General features: G+C 37.7%; 1 protein-coding gene across 1 annotated transcript; it reads left to right on the forward strand.

Moving 5' to 3' along the window:
- Positions 1-262: 262 nt before the first annotated feature.
- ercc6l2 (excision repair cross-complementation group 6-like 2) lies at positions 263-17,754 on the forward strand. The gene is made up of 18 exons (XM_053504269.1): positions 263-470; positions 1,737-2,108; positions 3,094-3,210; positions 3,334-3,527; positions 4,730-4,891; positions 4,992-5,199; positions 5,572-5,829; positions 7,137-7,256; positions 7,760-7,831; positions 8,021-8,166; positions 9,127-9,222; positions 9,658-9,757; positions 9,924-10,076; positions 11,253-11,324; positions 12,474-13,173; positions 13,327-13,481; positions 14,205-14,380; positions 15,307-17,754. Exons 2-18 carry the CDS (start codon positions 1,836-1,838, stop codon positions 16,169-16,171), a joined length of 3,867 nt encoding a protein of 1,288 aa, XP_053360244.1. The 5' UTR covers positions 263-470; positions 1,737-1,835; the 3' UTR covers positions 16,172-17,754.
- The last annotated feature ends 4,565 nt before the right edge of the window (positions 17,755-22,319 follow it).

Genomic DNA, 22,319 nt, shown 5'->3' on the forward strand with positions numbered 1-22,319 from the left:
CGAGAATCGAACCCGTACCCTGGAGGTGCAAGGCGACAGTGCTAACCACTACATCACCATGCACAAACATAAACTGTGACGCTTGTAATAATATACAAGTATTGCTTTTTAGCGTTGCTGGATTCGTTAAAAGAAAAACTAGCGAAAGTGCGTTTCTTAAACAGTGATTTGTTTAACGCATCACATTTGGTGAAAGTGCTGTTCCGGTTGTATAGATGCACAAACAAAAAGTGTGTTCCTCGCCTCGGTACCCTTTTCAAGCTAATTGCCAACCAGTCCGCTGGATTATATCTGACCGTGTCGGACTGGTGTGTAAGCAGGCGAATATGAGAAACAGCTATTCTTGCATTGACCTGCATCTTATATAGTGTTCCAGCAGTACGCTGCGACATGCTATTTAATATTAGCAAGCCGGCTAGCCCTGAGTGCTAGCAGTGCTACATACTTCCCATCGATATGACTCTCAGGAGGTACCTTAAACTTTATTTAGTTTACTACTAATTATAAACTGAAATATGTGGTTGAATTTATATAACTGATTAAAAAATTCTGTTTCTGTCCGAGTAGTCTGATGTCGAGGAGAGTGATAAATGCAGTGCAGGTAGTAAACAGGGCAAGCAACAGATATAACTGTTATTATTCTCCAGCTGTTTACTATTATTCTCGTTCTCATATTGTCATTTCTGTTTTTGCAAATTAATTATGTTTTCGTTTGTAGTAGAAAGGCTTTTTAGTAATGTTTGAATCTACACTGCCTGGCCAAAGAATCTCCAGGATTTCATTGAGTGCCTTCAGTTTTGATTACAGTCCACAGTGTGGTGTCCAGTTTGTCTGAAAATGATCCCTCATGCTCCCAGAACCACTCTTTTACAATTTATACTTTTACTATTACAATACTTTTGTGCCATCAGGGAAGAAAAAGTTCAGTTCATTCAGTACATTCAGGTTGTTAGCTGACTTTAATTTATTGCCACGTAACATTGCTAAATTGCCTTACACCTACTGTACAGAGTTTAGGGTTTGAGTCCCGCCTTGGGTCAGTGTGCATGGGGTTTTCATGTTTTACCCATGCTTGGTGGGGCTAAAGTGTGTGTGACTGCATGTGAGTGTGTGCCCTGTAATGAACTGGCATCTGTAGAGGATAAGCAGTACAGAATATGAATGAATGAATAAATGAATGAGTAAAAAATGCTAAACCTAGACCTGACCATCTGAAGCCACCGCAGGACACAGGACAACCCCCAGTGAACACTAAGCATGATGGGTGCATCAATTCATGCACTTTAGTTCTTCTTTAACAAGATTTTGGGAATTTGCTAATTCAGCCCCTAGAGCATTAGCTCAGCACACTGTCATCATTTCAATATATCACAATGTCCTCGAGTTTTTGGACACTTTGCCGAACCATGTCGTCATGGATCTTGCTTTGCGCACACGCACGCACCTCTGTAATGGGGTCAGTCTGGACTCACCAGAGGAAACAATGGCAACCTGGTGGATCTGTGGCCTTATAATCAGCAATCCTCTGAGCCACTACTGCCCCCATCTTTCCTAAGCGTTTAAGTGATCTCTATTCATGATAATTTTTTTTCTGACCACATTTCTACCACAAATAGTTCTTAACACAGTAGCAGTGATTTAAAAATCTCCATAGGTGTTTTCTTTGGTAGATGCTGATCTATCTGACTAATAAATCATGTTTTAAGAGCTATTTGTTTCTCTTGCATTTAAAACAGTGTGCAGTAAATCCTCTGGTGCTATGATGATGGCTACATATCCTTTAATGTCTTTAAATAAGAATCCAGCCCTGCGTGACCTTTTGTACTTATGTGAAAATGGAAGATAATGTTGGATTAATCATTGAACCCAAAAGACACAGAATGTTCAAGGTCCCATTTGAAGATGAGAAACCTGCCTTCCATACAAACCAGAAGCCTTCTGGTCCCTCAGAACCGTTTGTCCTGTCAGGGACTACTGAAGTGCCATACACCATTAACAGATATCTACGAGACTACCAGAGAGAGGGGGTTAAATTTATCCATGACAGCTATTTGAAGTCCAGAGGTTGCATCTTGGGTGATGACATGGGCCTGGGAAAGACCATTCAGGTAGGCTAATACATACAGTGAAACATTGTATTACGTGCATAATTCGTTCTGGAAGCGGGCTCGTATTCCAAAACACTCGTAAACCAAATTTTCCCATAGGAAATAATGGAAATTTAAATTATTCGTTCCACAGCCCCAAAAAAAATACATAAAAATAATTAACACAAAATATAAAGTAAAAATAAAACACATTAACCTGCACTTAAAAAAGTAAAAATAAATCCCGACAGATAAGCAAGCGCTGTGTGTGTTTCTCTCTCTTGCGCTGCGGAGTGTGTGCAGTATGTGTGCGCGCGCGCGATTTGACACCGTGCCAGTTCTCACACACACACTCTCTCGCGCTTTAATGTCTTTGTGTATGTGAAGCAGAGAGGGGGTGCTTCACACACAAACACACAGTAAAGGCAAGAGAGAGTGTGTGAACCAGCACGGTGTCAAATTACACGTGCGCAAACACACAACGCACACATTCCACAATGCAAGAGAGAGAAACACACACATAACGCACACACAGTAAAGGCGAGAGAGAGAGCGAGAGGGAGAGAATGTGTAATTGGGTACAGTGTCAAATTATGCGCGGACACACAACGCACACACTTAACGACAGAGAGGGAGAAAATGGATTTTTAACTCCTAATGAGACTTTCTTTTGCTTTACACGTGCGCTGGACACACGCGCTTTCAAACACAAAATAAAATATGTTTTATGCACACGCACGTGGTCACATGGTTATCATAAACTTTACACATGTGCACGGATGTTGATAATACCCAGCAGGGAAGACAAAAAGAGAAAGACCGTTGGCTCAGTTGTGATCACATGACACTCAGCGTCAAAACAAGGAGCTCATACATGATACTCGTAAACCAAGACTTGCTCCTTTTTCAAGTCAAAATTTATTAAAAATCTTTGCTCGTCTTGCGGAACAATCTGAGGTTTCACTGCCTTTATAATTTTACCTTTTAATATCTTTTTGTTTAACAGGTTATAAGTTGGTTGGCTGCAATTTTGCAGAAAACGGGAACATGGCAGGATGTTGAAAATAACAGGCCAGAGTTTTTGCAGTCACAAGCACCATCAAAAGTGTCCAAAGTTAAGAAGGTACTGTAATTAGGCCTCTTGTTTCAAGCCTGTCATACATGTCATTATATTACGATTATTAGTAAGTAATTTTTGCCATTGTCTTAATGTAAATCAGGCTATTTGTTTTAACTAAATAAATAGATGTTCCTCATCGTGACTCCCCTCTCTGTGCTCTACAACTGGAAGGATGAGCTGGACACATGGGGCCATTTTAAAACAGTGGTTGTTCATGGTGTGAGAAAGGAGGAAGAATTGGGCCGTGTAAACAGAGGAAGATATGAGATTGTCCTGACAACTTTTGAAACACTAAGACTCTGTCTAGATGATTTTAACAGGTACAGTATAGCAGTGATCATATTGAAGCAATGTCATGTAAATGAGTGTTCTTGTGCTGGTTATCATCTCAACTGTGATGTTGTGAAGTTGTAGGCACGAATGCGCAGCCATTGTGCGAAGGCATCAAAGCTATAATGGTATCCAGCACAACAGCAATTCGAGTGTGATGTTGTTTTATACGCCAGTTACACAAACACCATTAAATAGCGACAGATTTGTTTATTTGACAAGTTTTTTTAAGCTCCCCACATATCCTTTTGTGACAGGCAGGACTAACTAACTGCGACTTCCCACAGCTGGCGACTGAAAGTTAGTGTAATGAACGGGGTGAAAGTAGTTTCAAATTCTTACTGGTACTGTGTGGACAAAAGGGTGTGGAGCATAAAACATGGAGGTGGTGGGCAATCTTGTATATCTCGTAAGTTTCTCTTAAAAATGGAAAAACAAGTTCTGTTATCCGTCATCACCCAAATGAGGGTGGGTTTCATGTTGAGTCTGGATCCTCTCAAGGTTTCTTCCTATTGCCATCTCAGGAAAATTTTCCTCGTTACCTTTGCCCTCTGCTTGCTCATCAGGGGCGATCTGATCTTTTTGATTCATACATATTTTCTCATTCTTTTCATACCTTTTTTTTATTTAGATTCTTTAAAGCGCTGTATAAATTGAATTGAATTGAAGTTAGCTTTCTAGCTTGGCTTAGGCATAAAAAAAACAACATGCAGGCATTTCAGAGTGACTTGTGAAGCAATTATTAAGACGACAAAGTTTTGTTTAAAATGAGATAAAATTATCAGAAGTATTTTCTTCTTTAAATGTGTCTGTGACTGGTTTTGAATGTGGCTCTCTGTCCTCAGTACTCCAGTTAGTACTGTAGTTTAATTAATGATTTTAAAACACCTGGGATGCGGAGTGCATGTATTTAAACCTCCATTATTGTTACCCTCCAATGTCACCACTCGTGGAATGCCTCTCATTCAATCTGATTGCTTGGTCCAAATGAACTGTTGTATAATTTTCTTTATCTGTTCCCAGAGTTGGCACAAAGATTATAACTGGTTGTGTGCAAGCTCTACTGCATTGTAGACATTTGCTCCATATGGAATATACAGTATATCCTATATAATCCTTCTGCAAATAAAATGAAATAAAATCTGTTTGATTTAATGTCTGCTGGTATTTTATCTGCATTTTCTCACTACAGTCTTGACTGGGCAGCTGTCATTGTGGATGAAGTTCACAAGCTAAAGAATGTCAAATCTCAGATCACTCAGGCAATGAAAGATCTGAAATGCAAAGTACGTGTGGGACTAACTGGTACAATCTTGCAGAATAACCTGGAGGAACTCTGGTGTGTCATGGATTGGTGAGTCATGGACAGAACCTCTCTTTCTGATTGTTATTTACTTCAGTAGTTTTAAATGCGTTTATATGTTTATTGCTTGTGTATTGTTATGTGGTTTCAGGGCTAACCCTGGATGCCTTGGGTCATTGGGTAGTTTTGTAAACAGGTTCTCTGAACCTATTGAACAGGGACAGAAACACAGTGCAACCAAGAGAGAGCTGGCCGAGGGCCGCAAGGCTGCCCAGGCCCTGGCTAAAATTCTGTTTCGCTGGTTCCTCAGGAGAACCAAAGCACTCATTAGAGATCAGCTACCAAAGAAAGATGACAGGGTGAGTCTGACAGTTCGGCTGAGATTCATTCTAAACCTTTCTGTTATTTTTAGACATCTTTTTGTTTTGAGGACATGGAAAGCCAGCAACTAAAGCCTAATGCACTCATGTGCATCTATGCACATGCTTATGTGTAATGCTTTTATATGTATGAAAAGCTAGTGCACCTATTTTCATTGTTTTTTTTTCATGGATGAAACCATGTTCACTTATCATACCTACACCTCTTCTATTTATAATTCTTGTTTTTCAAAGCATAAGCTATCATGAATTTTTGTGTGAAATGGCTGCAAACACTTGCTGTCATACAAAAGGTCCTGCATATGCTATACCTGGACGAAAGCAGTTATAATGTCTTGTGTGTTTGTGTAGGTGGTGTACTGTTCCATGACAGATTTCCAGCAGGCAGTATACCGTGCTGTGTTGGACACAGATGATGTCCGGTTGCTGTTACAGAGCGAAGAGAAGTGTCCGTGCAGCAGTGGACGCTCCAGAAGAAAATGCTGCTTTAAGCTCAATTCAGACGGTGTCCCTGCGAGACACTTGTACTTCAGTTACTTGGCTATACTGAGGAAGGTCGCCAATCACGTAGCTCTGCTGCAGAGTAAAGAAGGAACCAGTGAAAAACAGGCATGTGTTTGTGAGTGCTGAAAAAGCACTGATATCTTCTTCTTTACATGTCTATATAGGGTAATAGTGATACATAGGCAGCCATTTTATTTTATTTTATATCATAGGAATCATAGGAATTATCACTGCAAACAGCAGATAAACTAACTACATTTAAGAACTAATTGACATACACTACAGTTTAAAAGTTTGGGATCACTTTCTAACTCCATGGTCATTCTTGATTTTTATTTCTTTCTACATTGGTAATGTAATCCTGAAGGCGTCCAAAATATGCAGTAATTTCTTTTGAAAAGTTCATGGTAAGATGTATCTGCTACTCATGATAAAGCCTTCATAATGGCTCTAATCCGAGGTGCTGTTAATTGGTGTTTTTTTGTTTTTTTAGGCTGGTAACTCTAAATTAATTAGAGGTAAGTTTTGGTCTTGCCTTCCTGGGAAGCCAGTTTCATCATGGTGCTTGATGGGTTTTGCAAATGCACTTGACAATACTGTTCTTTCAAGAACTATTTCAGAAAGGCTGACCTCTGTGTCTTGAAATAACAAGTTACTGTTGTTGGTATTGTTACATAATTACCTAATTCCATATGTGTTATTTCATAGGTGTGAAATTTCCAATATTGTTGTAGAATGTTAAATAAATCACTTAACAAAAACGAAAGAAAAGAAGAAATTTGCAAGTGATCCCAAACCTTTGAGTGGTGGTGTAGGTTCAAAAATGGAAGGTCAGATGTCTGCAGTTGTTTATCTTCAATAGCTCCCTCCCTGTTTAAATAATGTTTTAATGATATTTAAGTCTTACAAATAACTTGTCATGCTAATGGAGGCCTTACTGTTGACAAAGTTGGCATCCAGCTCTCCTTGTTTTTCTGATTATTTCAGTCTCACAAATGGCATTTTTGTGGTGCAAAAGAAAACAAAAATTAAATAATGGTAGTACATTTGGACAGAACAATCAGAATTATTCAACTCTAAATGCACGCGATTAAAAACTAATGTTTTATAAGATCAAAATTAATTAGTGATTTACTTCCCAGAAAATATGTGTCTTTAACACATGGTTTTTAATACAACCTTGCTTAAGTATAAGTATGACTTTGCATTTTCCGACAGAAAATTTCCGAATGAAACTTGGAAAAATTATTCATTTTCTCATGCAAGGCATCTTTTTCATACTTATAATAATACTGTATGATAATCTTAACATGAGTGATGATAAATAATATTTAATACTAATGTTGAGTGTGCTCCTGATTACGTAATTATTTTTGAAATAATTATCATGCAGTCCCCTTCCTCTTTACCAGGAGAAATATGTAACTGCTATCTGTGAGCAAGTCTTCAAGAAGTTTCCAGACTTCACAGAAAGATGCAAGCAGGCTGCATTTGAGGCCATGTCAGACCCTGTCTACAGTGGAAAAATGAAGGTTGGATATTAACATTGTACGTGCCATTTAATAAGCCAGAGTTGTGCTTTTTTTTTTTTTTTTTTATGACTGTCACCACCCAATCCGCTAAACCACAGAACTGTAAATCTGAGTTTGCATGCACTCCAGATTTTGTTCTGGTGCCGAGGGCATGAATAACCCAGGCTTTGGCCAGTTTTGGCCCTGCCTGGCTTTGCCTCACTAGCTATGGACACACTTCTTTGGAAAATAACAAGGCCAGTATTTAGTCGTTCTTAAAGTCTATCCAAAGAGTCTTCTTCCCCCATGTCCAGAGCCTTACTGGTGCTGTTATTGGCAGATGCTCCTTTTCTAGTGCTTTCATTACAGGAAAAATGCTGCAAAGTCTCCCATGTCAAATAGCAAATGAGGAATGACAGTAGACCCAGTGTTTAGTGTGAATTGCCTGATTCTAACCACTTAATTGAGAAAGTTATTTATCATTCTTGTTGAACACTCATTTAGAGTCAGTTTTTGTGTTACAGGTGCTGCAAAGGCTGCTTAATCATTTTATCACAAAGAATGACAAAGTTCTACTTTTTTCACTCTCAACAAAGGTGAAGAGTTTATGATGTGTATTAATGTGATCTTTGGTGATATCTGCATCTGTTTTATTTTGGAAGGTTGATGAAGCAACGATATAGACAATTAATATATAATTAAACAGATATGTCAAACTTCTGTCAATTAAACCCTTTAGTTTATTTTTTTTTGCTAATCAGGAGGATATTTTGAATGTTTCCTAGCTCCTGGATGTTTTGGAGAGCTATTGCATTGCTGAAGGTATGGAGTACCGCAGATTGGATGGAAGCACCAAGGCTAAAGATCGCATCCATATTGTCAAGGAATTCAACAGCAGTAGAGACATTAACATGTGCCTTGTGTCCACCATGTGAGTGCAGCTACTGCATGATAACATTGATCATTTCATATTTTATTTTATTATCTACATATGGTCATTTACTATCTGCGATTCTGGTTAAGTGAAAGCATGCTTTTTTTTAATTAACCACTTAAGTACCCTTCAAGAAAATGGGCAAAAAATAGTGTATGATTCATTTGTTTATTTATTGATACATAGACTATCCAGATCTTCTGTGATATTAGATACAATTCTTCTCTGTCTGTCTGTCAGACAAATAGTATCTGTCCGTCTATCTATACATTCCACAAAGATCATAACCTAAAAATTTCTTTTCATTCATAATTTTTCTCTCAAAATCATGTGTCATATTTAAATGTGAAGTAAATTAGAATTAAATCCATTTTTAATTGCTCTCAATATGAGCTCTGCTCCTGTTTTTAACTCAACTGAGAAAAGTCCTGAAAATTGATCACATGGTTTAGTTAAGTTTATTGGGGAGAAACTAAATCAGCCATTATTTTAAACTTCTTGGAAATTTGGGAAAATAATAAATAATTTGATTTTTTTTTCTATGAACCTATAAGTGCAAAAAACAGAACCTAAATTCTTGCCAATGCACGTCATCAGCATTTTTGGTGAAAAGTTGAAAACTGATCTGGTGTCAAAATATGGAGCGGAAACCATCGTACGCAGTGTAAATTGTGGCTGATCATTGATGCTGTTTTGTGGTTGCTTCTTCGGGGTTGCTTGAAACCCTGATGTAAGTTTCCGAGAAGGAGAACTCCATTATAAACTACATTAGAACAACTCTCTAACACAGGAACATGTAAATGTTCATGTAAATGTAGCTAATTGCTCTACTTAAGAAACGTTTTATGTTTGAAGGAAAAAGTTGCAAACGTTTAAGCATGAAATAGGTGATATTATGTGGACACCACATGGTACTCAGTGTAATTCATGTGAATATAATTAATGTCTTTTTTTAAGGGCTGGTGGTGTTGGACTAAATTTAGTTGGGGCTAATGTTGTTGTCCTGTTCGATCCAACATGGAATCCAGCAAATGACCTTCAAGCTATAGACAGGTGAGGTCGCACAGCTACATGAGAGGGGTTCTTTCCAAAATGTAAAATTTATAAGAAATCATGGCCTTTCCATTTTTAATCAAATATTAACTAAGTTAGTTCTCTGTGTTCGACACTTTGGCACTGTTCAGGTCTGAGATTCAGGTCAGGTCTGATGTTATGTGCTCTTTTTGGCTGTGACTCACTTATAGTACAGCTTCCAAGTCATCACTTTGTCGTTGCTACATAACAAACCACAGAACTGGCATTTTTTTAGACTACTTCTGCAAAATAAATTTAATCACTTGGCAATCCTGCATGACCAGTGTTGGCTATTACATGGCAGACATCATGTAATAACCGCGATTTCATAAGCTTAAGTAAGCTGAGAGTAAACAATTCTTATTATATCATTTGTGTTGTAAATTGTTCACATTTTTCTCATTCATTATGCAGAGCGTATCGCATTGGGCAGTGTAAGGATGTGAAAGTTTTTAGGCTCATCTCTCTGGGGACAGTGGAGGAGATCATCTATCTGCGCCAGATTTATAAACAGGTATATCGCTCATGAAATATGTATTCACTTTTCTGAGAAATTATTTGCTTAAAAGCTTCTTGTACATGTACCGATATAATGCAACATAAAAAATTCAAACAAATTAGTTAATATCATTAAAAAAATAATGTGTCCATTGAGTTCCTTGTTTTGCTGGATGGTATAGCAATTGCAATCCTCAGTGATTGGAAACGAAAATGCCAGACGCTTCTTTGAGGCAGTCAAAGGAGTAGATGGCCAACCAGGAGAGTTATTCGGGATCAGAAACCTCTTCCGCCTCCAGACTGATGGAACTTGTCTTACACGCCGCATCCTGGAGGTTAGTGCATTGCGTCTCTTTATGGCCAAGGATCGGCATCTGAGCCCATTGGTCACTAGCTCGTTTAGCCATCCTGCAAAGAAAGTTAATAAGTTACTTCTTTTTAACTTTTACAAAACAGTACATTATGTATGAGGGTGAGTCAGAAATGATTTGTACTCCCGTTATATTAAAACTTCTGTTGGCTTCATCAGCACTTTTCATTCAAGTCCACTGTCTCCTCAGTCACTGCTCTGCAGGTGTGAACATGTTCCAGCAGTTCATTTGTAACTGTGGTGTGAGTAGTGAGAAGTGAGCAGTGTGTTGCTTGTAAGAAGAGCAGTGTGCAGTGATTGATCTTTTATTTTTGTGGTCTGAGGGTGTACCCGGTGCTGTTATTTATTAAAGAATTTGTGCACAGTATAACGAAAGTGTTTGGATATCTGCAAATAAAAGAGTAAATATGGAATGGAAACATCCTCAATTGTCAACCTAGGATTGTATTACAATTTCCACTCTAGACACTTTACAAAAACTTGTTTTGAGGTTTTAATGAGCATCCTCCTCATAGTCTTGATTTTGCACCATCGGACTTTCAACTGTTTGGTCCCCTGAAAGCAGCCCTACGAGGACAAAGATTCACTTCTGATGCAAAAGTGAAGACAGCTTTGCATTCGTGACTTGCAGCTTAGCCTAAAACATTTTAATGAGGAAATACGAAAGCTTGTTGACAGATGGACATCGTGTATTGAGAAGCAAGGAGATTATGTAGAAAAATAATGTATTTGTCTAAAAGTTAATACAAATAAATTCTACAGCCAGAGTCCCAGTACTTTTTGACTCACCCTTGTATGTGTGTAATTATAAATAATGTTTAGAACTTTATTTTATTTATTAAGAAAAGAATACCATGAGTAGGGTTTAATTAATATTTTAGAAAGCATCTGGGTTTTTTACAGTGGTAAGATTGACTTAAATTTTATTTTATGCAAAGTGATAACCAAACAGATTTTTTTTTTTTTTTTTATTAGAGATTTAATTATTTGTTTAATCAAGCAGTGTGGTCTGTATAATTTGCTACTGAACTGTAGCTGGAACTTTTACAGCTGTATAATGAAGAATTTGGATGGTTGATTTCCTCAATGAGCTATGACTATGAATTCTTTCTCACGGAGTTGGAAAATCTGTGTGTCACAGAGGGAGGGCCATGTTGAGGTGGGGATCATGACAGCCAGCATACAGGCAATGGATGAGAGGGTGCAAGAGCTGGTGAGTAGTCGCCTTATCCTGGATCCGTCACGGGAACGCTAGTATTCTCCACCCATCTCTCCTCTCCTCTTTCCGAGATATCTTTCCATCCATTCATTCCCACGGTAAAGATGAGTATGAAGGCTAACACATGGCTGTAATTAGCCCCCTCCCCAGCCACTGTTTAAGACCACACGGAAGCATGTGTTATCTTTAGCGAGTTTATTTACCCATCAGAACTTATCTATCCGTCCAGTTTTAAAGAGATTCTCACATGTAGGTCTCATTAGAAGTTGAAATGGAAAATCTTGGTTCAAAACCTGATGTTAACTGACCATAAACAAAGTGTTGGTGGGCAAGTCATTAAAAAGCTTTATTTTTCAGACAGGGTAGATACAGAGCTAAGGTTGACAAATCAGAAGGGATGGGGGATCTCCAGTCACTATATATTTATCAGATTGGAGACTTTTAACATGCACAAAATTTAATGATGTATTGATGGAAGCTTTTTCGCTTGGTACAGCATTGTTTATATCTGAGGCTTTTTTTTTTTTCTTTTTTCTTTTTTCTCCATTTCTACAAATCAGTTGCTTTAGGGTCCTGGAATAAGCAGGTGTATAATTGATCAATTCTATTTAAAAAAAATCAAGAATTATTTATAGTTTTCTATCATACAAATAGATTTAACAACTAGAGACAAAAAAACTTGCTTCCTATTAATTTTTGTAAAAAACAAAATATATGATTTATGTTTTAAATGTAATCCACTTGGAGTGACAGATTAACTGTTCTGAAACCTACTTTATGGTTTAACGAAAAACGAAACCAAGCAAATTATAGTACAGGTAGTAACAAACAAAGCTAGTAACCTTTCCGCTAGCACATCACATTTAAAAAAATGCAACCAGATCAAAGAAATATTTGTATGCTGTGATAAACTGTATCAGAAAAGTATACCCTTCATGGAATTCATATGCTTGGTCAATTCTTTAGTTTGTATTAGCCCGGTAAGCTAGCTTATATATTTATCATTTGATAAATGATAGAAAGTCATTAAGTGTAGTTTGCAGAATTGATTGTTTATGGTGCTTTGGCATCAAAGTTGCAGTGTTATAAAAAAAATAAAAATAAAAACTTGTAATAATATGTATTACATATGTGCCCCAACAGAAACAGGAAGATAGACCAGCAGCATGTGGCCCAAAAGTCAGTTGCTCTGATGCTGAAATTCTGGATTTTAGCAGCGCTAGTGAGGATGAGAATCCCTGCGGCTCCAGATCAAGAACAATATACACAAATATAGTAGAGGGGTCTGGACCCAGCTCTGGCCCTGCTGCAAATATGAATCTGTCTGCTCTGCTGATGAAACATATGACCAATGCAAAGCAAATGAGCTCAGAGAGCAGTGAAGACAGCACTTCTGATACAGACACTAAGAGTGTGAACATAAAGGAAACCAAGGCAGGTAGGGGTAAAACAAATTGGTTAATATCTAGTGACTCGGAGGAAGAGAGGAATGAAGTAAAAAAGGCCTCTGACCATATCTTCATGGAGGAGTCAGAAGACATAGAAATTCTCTACAATTCTACAGAAGCAGAACAACTGAGAGCTAGAGCGAGTACTAAGAAAGATCAGAGGTTGGATTTGGCCATGTTGGCAGTACAGAGACAGAGATGTCCTGAGGAGGTTAAGAGTTTTGACTCGTCGGAAGATGAAGCCCCAGTGAGAAAAATAAAGCATAAGAAAAGTGTGCGACGGAATTCGGCTCAAAAATCAGATCAGTTCACAGGTTTAAAATGCCCAACTATGCATTCCAGAAAGCCACAAATCACAGAGAGTACCTGCACTGGCACCCTGGACACTTTATTAGGTACAGTACAGTTTTTAGAAAGCATTTGTAAATTTCTACTGACTTAAGTCATTTTTTTATATTTGTTGCACAAATACTGGGATACCGGGCAACGTGTTGTGATTCTGCTAAATAACAGGTCATTTATTTTCTTTTCTTGTTTTATACACATAGGTGGGCTTCAGGAAGTGAGCTACACCCACTCAAATCAGAAAGTGGTCGGCTCGAGTGGGACAGAGAACCGCCTAAGCCATGCTGCTTTACGGGCTGTGTTTGAACTGAACAAGCACTCCCAACTCCCAGCAAACTTTCTCTGTGATATATCTGGGGTATTAATGGTTATTAGAATGAAATATCATGTTAAACAGCTCCCTATTGTGTTAATGTAGGATTTTACTCACATTTGCAGCTTGTTTAATTTTCATAGTGTGAATTTATCAGTAACACATGCTTTAGACATTTTATTTATTGAAACATACTGTACAGTAGCTATATTTAAGAAATATTGCTGAACCAAGAGTGCGGGTATACTGTGATTCAGGCATGGGCAGGAAGCCACAGGGTGTGTGATGTAGGTAAATTCACTATAGCTTCACGATTGCAAGTGTGAAATTGAATAAATTTAGCCATGTTTTAGTCAAGGCAATTGAATCTCTCTGAAAAATTAAATGGTCTGTAAAGCCCGTCTTCCTTCTAATCTTTATAGAAAGAAACAAGTTTTCATGTTTTAAGGTCAAAGTTATATCCCCAAAAATATTGTTTCGAACTGACTCCTAGTCTGCTGATGATTTTGCTCGCACTACTGATGTAATGATTTCAGGCTGCAAAGTGGAATTTTATAGTACATGGCAAAAACAGATGACTGGAGTGATACACACAGTAAAATGTCTCAGTGTGGTTATAGAAAATATAGGCACTCATGGCAAGTTCCTTTTTTTTGTGATCGTCAGTATGGTTACATAATTCCTTCATAAAGTTTCTATTCCCAAATTAGCTCAGTGGCACAGATGGTTGTTCTTTATTATGATCTTTTTTTGTGTGTGTTTTTTTAGACACAGTCTGGAATCCCCCAGTTATCTGAGCCCACAAATGGTGGAGAGGAAGTTGAATCGCCAGAAAGTCCGGACAAGACTTGTTTGAAACGTCAGGTCACCCACACCATCCAAACTTCCCTTCATACTAAAACTGCAACCGTTAGTGTAGGCAAGACGCCTGCTGCTGTCCGCAAGTGAGTCTGAGCTACCTTTTTTCTTTGTTCATATTTCCTCTATAAAATTGCCACACAGTGACAAAAAGCATAGTAAAAGTATATAGTGTTGGCATGTGACATTTGTCCTTTCCAAGCTTCTAAGTTATCTATAAATGGGTTACACAATAAGAAAACAGTGTTTCTATGCTAACACTCCCATTTTGCAGCCCAGATGGTTTATAAAAGCAGGCATCTCTATAGCAGTTAATGGCGCTGGTTAGGCTGAAAAAACACAAGAAGCGAGAGCAGTAAGAGGAAAGTCCTTATAGCATGGTTCTATGTGCCAGTTCTGGCCACAGCTATGGCGTTCTGAGCCCTCACATAGCCCTTGTGGGAGGGGTTAAGACCACCCCAGAGCCCTCTCACCCACCCCTTTCCCATGCAGGGCCAAAACACATTGAGCTATGAGCAAAACTCCTCTTTGAAAGCTTTAGATTTCACCACTAGCCCAAGGGCGCACCCACAAAACCAAATAGTATTCGTCTCTGTAATAAGGGAAAATGTGTTTATGTATACAGATTTTCTCCTTAATTGAGTCTTATTTAATCTTAGAATGGTAGCAGATTTTTCTAAGTAGCTTAGATACAGAGAGCTTTTTTTTGTGTTTTAACAGAATGTGCATGTTTCGAAATGCTTTTTTTAAATTATTTGAAATAGTAATTAATAAAAAAAGGAATAAAAGGTTTTAAAAGAGAGGGTTGATAACATATCTAACATCTAACAGTGTATTTAAAATGTCACTTTATGCTAAATGTAACTTTAAAAAAAAAAAAAAAAAAAGCACCACGTGAAATATATGCCGTAACAAATTCTATAAAATTTTATTATAAAAGGATTTTATCTAATATGTCATTCAGTATCACTGTTGTGCTGTTTACTGATCTTATTTAAACACACAAACGCAGGCAGCAGCTGGAAGAAATGGCAAAGTTCTTCAGAGCAAAGTCTGTGCAAGAGTTTGCAGAAGAGCTTGTGAAGAGCAACTCGGCACAGCGACTGAGCAAGCTTTGTGAGTTCTACAGCAACAGCAGCCCTGAGCTTACTGACATTATCCAAAAGACCTTTCCCAAACCTGTGACTGAGCCAAAGCTAAGTATGTCACCAATCACTGCTCAATTCAGTAAGTCTAGACTAAAGTCTACCTCAAAAAGAATCCTCTTAAACTCGGTTCAGAGACCTCATGAGGAAGCAGAAACGGGAACCTCACAAAAGAAGAGAAGAACCAAGGCGCAAAGTTCTAAAGATGTTTATCATGGTCATGCTGGTCAGACTGAGCCTAAAAGCAACAGGTTGTCTTTGCCAGCCTCAGAACGAAGTCCCAAAGAGAAATCTTCTGCAGTCATTCGTTCTTACTTTGAAAAAAATACTAATCTGTGTAGTATTTCGAAACCTACTTCTCCCACTACTGAATTGTCAACTCCGTCAAGAGAGGAACAAGCAGACCAAAACCTAAACACAACTTGCATTAGTGACCTTATAGGTGACACCTCCATTCTAGATGACCTTTTTAAGCAAAGGAGAAATGCTGACCGGCAAAAGCCAGCAACAGCACCCATTCCCTCACCTACTGAGAGGACCAAGAAGAGGGGTAAAGACTTTTGGGATATTTTGAATGAGGGGAATGAAGAGAGAATCAATAAACTGACAGATCTCTCTCAGGTAGAGAAGCTTTGCAGGAGTATTAATGTGTGTGCAAAGTCCAAAAGCGAAAGTCAGCCAGAAAGCTCTCAATTGTGGAAGAAGAATGAGAAATTTCTGTGGAAGAGATAAAAAAAAAAAAACAGAAGCTTTTTTTTTGTGAAATTTGAAATGATTTCATTGTTTACAAAACATTTTCAAATATTCCAATTTTTATATAATTGTTTTATTTAAGAACATTTGTTTAATTTTATTGCTGAACGGTAACAAGTGTTTTAACCCTTTTAATATTTGACCTGCTTTTCTGATTTTTTTTCTGTTAACATGTGAAAAAACACTACAGCTCATCTGTAGGGTCTGAAAAAATTGATTTCTGCTCTTATTTAAATATTTTGTGAGAAGCCTCTGGAATTATTAAATTGCAATTCAAGTACAAGTCTGATCAAAACACAACAATGATGGGCTTTAAATGGTAGAAACCAATGCTACTGTAACAATCTCTGATCTCCAACTCCCAGTTCTAGTAGTCAATTCCCAGTTCATTGTTATACTTTAACAATGATTTTGCTGCTTTTTTTTGTTGCTGCTTTTTTATCTAGTGTTTTTAAATCACATCTGTCCTTTAGCTTATTTGAAGATGTCCACATGGTCATTATAGCATGGATGTGTGTTAAGTGAAAGGAACAGTGTGGTTAAGGTGATACTGTAGATGAATATTTATCTATACATGCGACATCCCCAGATTTTCACTGCCTTAATAATTATCAACAATGACTGATGAATAATGATGTTCGAATCAGACTTCCCTCCATAACAACCATACACACATTACCACAGCCAATGGGGAAAAAAGTTTATTAAAAATGGAGCACAGCCATGTGGCTCTTACAGTGTGGCTCTGGTCCAGTCTGACTGAACTTGATATTGTGCTATGCGTATGATGGTGTTTCTGGGAATTATTCTCTTACTGCACTGTAATGGAGAACTGCAAATAAGTCAGTTAAACTTGACTGGGATTAAGATCCTTTTTGCACTTTTTTCCTCTTTATATTTGTCCATGCTGGGTGGGGACTGAGTGAGTGTATATGTATGTGTCTGTCAGTTTAGTGACACAGCTGTGCCTGATGTTAGGCAGGCCATTTGGGGTTTTGTTCATCTCCCAACAAGAAATGGGAAAGTGTTGATATATATCAATAAACAGGAGACTAGTACACGCTGTGACACAATTTCCTGATCAAACAGTTCGGGTGGTAGAATGTGAGGCTCTGTTTTCCTGTTTACGAGGCAGCTTACAAAATGGAGAACACTTGCTCCATTGTGCAAAACACAGATGCATCAGACTCTTGTTTATCAAAAGGTTTCTTAAATATTACAGTAACCATGGCAGATTGAATCACTCATTTAATGATGTTTAATTCCTGAAAATAAGTGGATTTAAGGAGAATTTTAATACATTGGTGTATTCAATATATTTTTTTCTGGAAATAGTGGTGCCAGTATAAATTATGACATGCTGTTTGTAAAGAAATGTTATATATAGGCCTATACATTTTCCTTAAACCTTGAGAATAGAGATGAAAAGAAACTTCTCTTGGTCATGAAGAAGGGTGATTGTCTTGAGTTTCTACTTGTTTCCAAAGGGTGTCCGAAAAGCCAGGAACCAGCATAAATACATTAGACAAAATATGAAAAAGTGGCTGGATAAATGAGTAAAGTGCAAATGTGAACTTAACCATATGTTGTAAATAATAAATACAAAGTTAAGTAAGTGCTGTTTACTTTCATTAGTTGCTGACTTTTAAATCTACTTCTTTAGCAGATTCAGATTTTTCTTTTTTCTCACTTTCAGAATGTACTTAAAGAATGTATTCTGTTGTTTCTGAATGATTTGTTTGATTTTTGTACTTTACATTCATTATTAATCATGTATTTTTCGGTGAGGGCAATGCCAGAGTGACTTTTCTTGTAGATTTATAGATAATAAATGAAGATTTAAAGGCACTGAGAGTGCCAAATGTGTTCTACTCATCTTGTATCTGTATGCCTATACAGAGAGAGTTTCTCCTGTAACTCTCTCAATAGTAAATCTGTAATTTAACCGAGAGACCATAGTAGTGCTGAGTTGTTTAGTTTTTCTGGCCTAAATCAATAACTCGGTGTCAGTCACGGCCAGAAAGAGGCCTGCAGTTTCTTTCACTCCATTTATTTACACATTGGCATGTAATGAAGACTGGTGTTAATAAAAAAAAATTTAAATGATAAAAATGGACTTGCTTAGAAACTGCAAATTTAATTTAAAAAATCACAATGATGGATGGATTGATGGATTGGGGGAAGTAAGCATCTAGCATTTACATAAGCATTTCAGTTCAAGATGAGCAATGAAACTAAAACTGTTCTAATTGGGCCCTTTTCCATTTTAAAACTTCAGTTTATGAGTTTTGTTCAGCCTCTCCCACTGTAGCCTTTTATTCTGTTTCTGGGAGTAGCTCTAAGCATGGCCGCCTGCTGCTGGTGCCTGTCCCTCTCTAGGTTTGACTTTTTGTGCACTCTAAGATACTTTTTCCATCAGCACAGTTGTTGTAATGAGTGATTGTTTAAGTTACTGTAGTCTCAGTGGATGCTGGCAGCCTCTTGTATTGTCCACCTAAAGTAGGTAAACAGTCTATCACTCATGTCATTTAAGATGTTCTGTCCTCTGAAACCATCACTTGTCCTGAACATCCTGCATGTAGGGGAGCTGGGTGCTGATAAGGCATCATGACTTATTACAAGGCTTTCTGATCAGAGATGGAGCAGCTGCTGCACCACACTGTGATTCAGTTGGTTAGTTTTTGCTCAGTGAAATCTACTAGAATTTGAGGAGACAGATGAACTGAAGCAACAAATTCATCACACGTGAGAGTCATTTAATCATTGGAAAGAATTACTTTCTATTAATTTGATACAGAAATGCACAGTTAACAAGTTAAAAAAATAAAAACAAAACACAGACACACCAGAAAGTACTTAATCCCCTTCTACAGTAAATCAGTCTTTATGATCCTCTCTTTTTAAAAGAACATTTGCTTTGTCTGTTTTTATACCTAATTAAATAAAAAAACACGTCTGGTGAAACTAATTAAACACGGATAACATCGCAGAGTGAACATTATAACTATCTTTTTTAAATAAAAATTAAATTCGAAGAAAGTGGACTTCATTTTCCTCAGTGAATACGGGAATATAATATTAATAAAAGTAATAATAATCGGGTGTGCTTGGTTTAGGTGGTTAAGTAATGTACAACTGCTGGGGGAAAAAAAGGAGCTCATGAGTAATCCTGCACTCCAGCACACTGACATGAAAATCATGAGCTTGTCACGCAAATAATCTCCCAGTTAAATCAACAACAAAAAAATACAAAAAAAAACTTAAGCATAGAATTTTTATGAAAGTATGGATGACTCATTTTGTGTGTGTGGGAGAGGAGTGTGCTGATGCTTCACAATTGTAATGCTTTAAGACAAGTTGGAAAATATCTCCACTTTTCTTTTGTTAGGAAATTACAGGCACGGTTCTTGAGGGAACTGGTGTAGCGTAATTAGGGAGAGCTCTCGGGCCCAGGGATGTAGTGCCAGTCTGTAACCTTCCCATTCAGTCTTCTGCCTCACAAAACTATTCAGATCAGGGCATCATGGTTAACTCTCCTCCTGCCCGTGAAGAAAAAAAAACCAACAACCAAAAACCCCATGGCCTCCAGGCTGAGATCACTTTTCCAGCTGCTCATTTTAGCCTTAAATGATTACCACAAGCCTGACAATAAACCTCTCGCCCACTGCTTACACTCGTGTATCCTCGGTTCTTAGCTGCATGGTTACAATTACCAAATGAAGGCAAAGCTCACGTTTATTTTTTCTAGACTCTCATGCTGTGACAGCTTGCTTACTCTCCTCTAGACTCGAACTCTATTTATGTAGATGGTACATTTATTCATTCAGCCGAGGCTTTTAAGACAAAATACAATCCGAGCCGAGAGCTGCTTAAGGAGCCAACGGTAATAGATGTATTATGAGTGTAAATTCCTGCAACTGAACATTATAGGAAGAAGGCATGAAGCCACAGGTGAGCTGAGATGATACTAGTAATCAGGAGTGATTGTAAATCAGGAGTAAATGCATGTCATTAAACATATCCTTAAAACGTAGAAGCATAGAGACGAGAATAGAACTAAATATGGTAGACATACCCTGATGGGAAAATCACATGATCATATTTAAGTTTCAGTAAATGCGAAAAAACGTGAAGAAATCATGTGAAAGCATTTGCGTGATGTGGAGATAAAAGACGAATGAATTGTGTACCGTAATGAAGAAATGCACGTCCAACACAAGAGAAGTCTTTGTGTTTGCTACAACTTGTGCAAGTCAGTTTGTGTTTAGATTTTCTCCATGATTAATAAATGAGACTTTTAATTCAATAGATAAACAGATAGTGGAGCAAATTAACAGCAAAAGGCTCATTTGATTCCTGGCTGTATATATGATGTCTTCTTCCATGGGAAAAAAAAATAACCATGACTTTTTTTTTTTTATTAGGATAAATATTTACCAGTAGGAGAACAGCATAATCTCTGTGTTAGGTTGCCAGAGTTTGGTGTCATTTGAACAGTTGTTTGGGAAATTGAAGGATCAGTAAACAATCAGTTCTCCCTCCATCTGTCTGCAGTTTATGTGTGTAAGATTTGCACGCCTTGAAGTCAGGCCACACAAGCAAAGTCTGCTGAGGTTGTATGCAGTCTGATTTAAGCAAAAGGAAAGACACGTTTTTACCACCATATTTGTTTTATTTATTTATTTATTTATTTTGAGACAAAAATGTGAAGCATTGCATTCATATGTTTCATGATCTAACTCCGTGACTTGTGGAAAACTGCTGCCCACAGTATTACATTAAACAGAAGCAAGCAAGGTAATTCAAAAAACATTTATACCTTTTAGGGCTATAATAAGCAACCTCATTAATTGTAATGTTTATAATAATGTAATTGTATGTGTTTTGAGGATGAATTTTTTTTTACATGTTTTCATATATTATTATAATAAGAAATGTTATTATTTGTAATCTGCCTTCTACTCACACACTGGTATCATTTCGAACCATCCATACGTCATCTATACAGCATATCCTGTGTAAGGTTGCAGGGGCCTGGAGCCTATCTGAGGGAACTTATGGCGCAAGGTGGGGTACACCCTGGATGTAGTGCCAACCTATCACAGAGCTCAAGTACACAGACACACACACACTACAGGCAATTTGGAAATGCAAATTCCACTTTGGATTGTGGGAGGAAACCGGAGTGTCCAGATGAAACACACCAAGTACAGGAAGTACATTTTCATTGCTCTTCTCAAATAAATGAAACACTGTATAATGAGCAGGTTTATAAGGTAAAGTGCCTGCTTTATAAATCTTCCCAATCAGTCTAATGCTGTGAAGCATTTTGAGTAGTTTAAGAAGTGCAGCTGATTGGCGTCCTCTACAGGACAGATGTTCTCAAAGCAAGCTGTGCATAAACATTTGACTCCTTTCATGTTATGTACTTAATTTGGAATTAGTTTTTGATTTATGCCTGTTGAAGATCACTGAATGTTTTATTCTGATGGGTTCTACAGGTACTAGATGATATCACTGAATGTGGCTCAAAGATGCAAATTTTCAACAGTAGGCATGGTGGCTTAGTGATTATCACTGTCGCTTTGCATCTCCAGGGTCCAGGTTCGATTCCCAGACAGGTTCTGTGTGCATGGATTTAGCATGTTCTCCCCGTGCTTGGTGTGTTTTCTCCAGGGACTTCCTTCCACAGTCAAAAAACCTGCAGATTAAGCTAACTGGCGTTCCCAAATTGCCCATAGTATGTGTGCGAGTTTGTGTGTTTGTGACGTGGATGAGGGCATAGAACACATAACCTTATAGATGGGTTTTACACAATCATACATACTTAGACTACATACAGTACAACAATATCTAATCAGTTGATTCCCTGTCTGTCTTAAACAGTGCACTTTCACAAACCAAGGTACTAAAAATTACAATCACACACTATGGGCAAATTTGAAAACGCCAATCCCAGTGTCTTTGGAACGTGGGAGGAAACCAGAGTGTCCAGAAGTCACTGTGATGTTTTTGACCCCAGGAAGTGAGTTCCTCCGTGGAGTCCCAGATTAAGGGATTATTAGTGGTCTTGTATGTCTTCCATTTTCTAATAATTGCTGCCACAGTTGACTACTGTGAGGAAAAA

Source organism: Clarias gariepinus, chromosome 9 (assembly GCF_024256425.1).
Source record: "Clarias gariepinus isolate MV-2021 ecotype Netherlands chromosome 9, CGAR_prim_01v2, whole genome shotgun sequence".
Lineage (NCBI taxonomy): Eukaryota > Metazoa > Chordata > Actinopteri > Siluriformes > Clariidae > Clarias > Clarias gariepinus.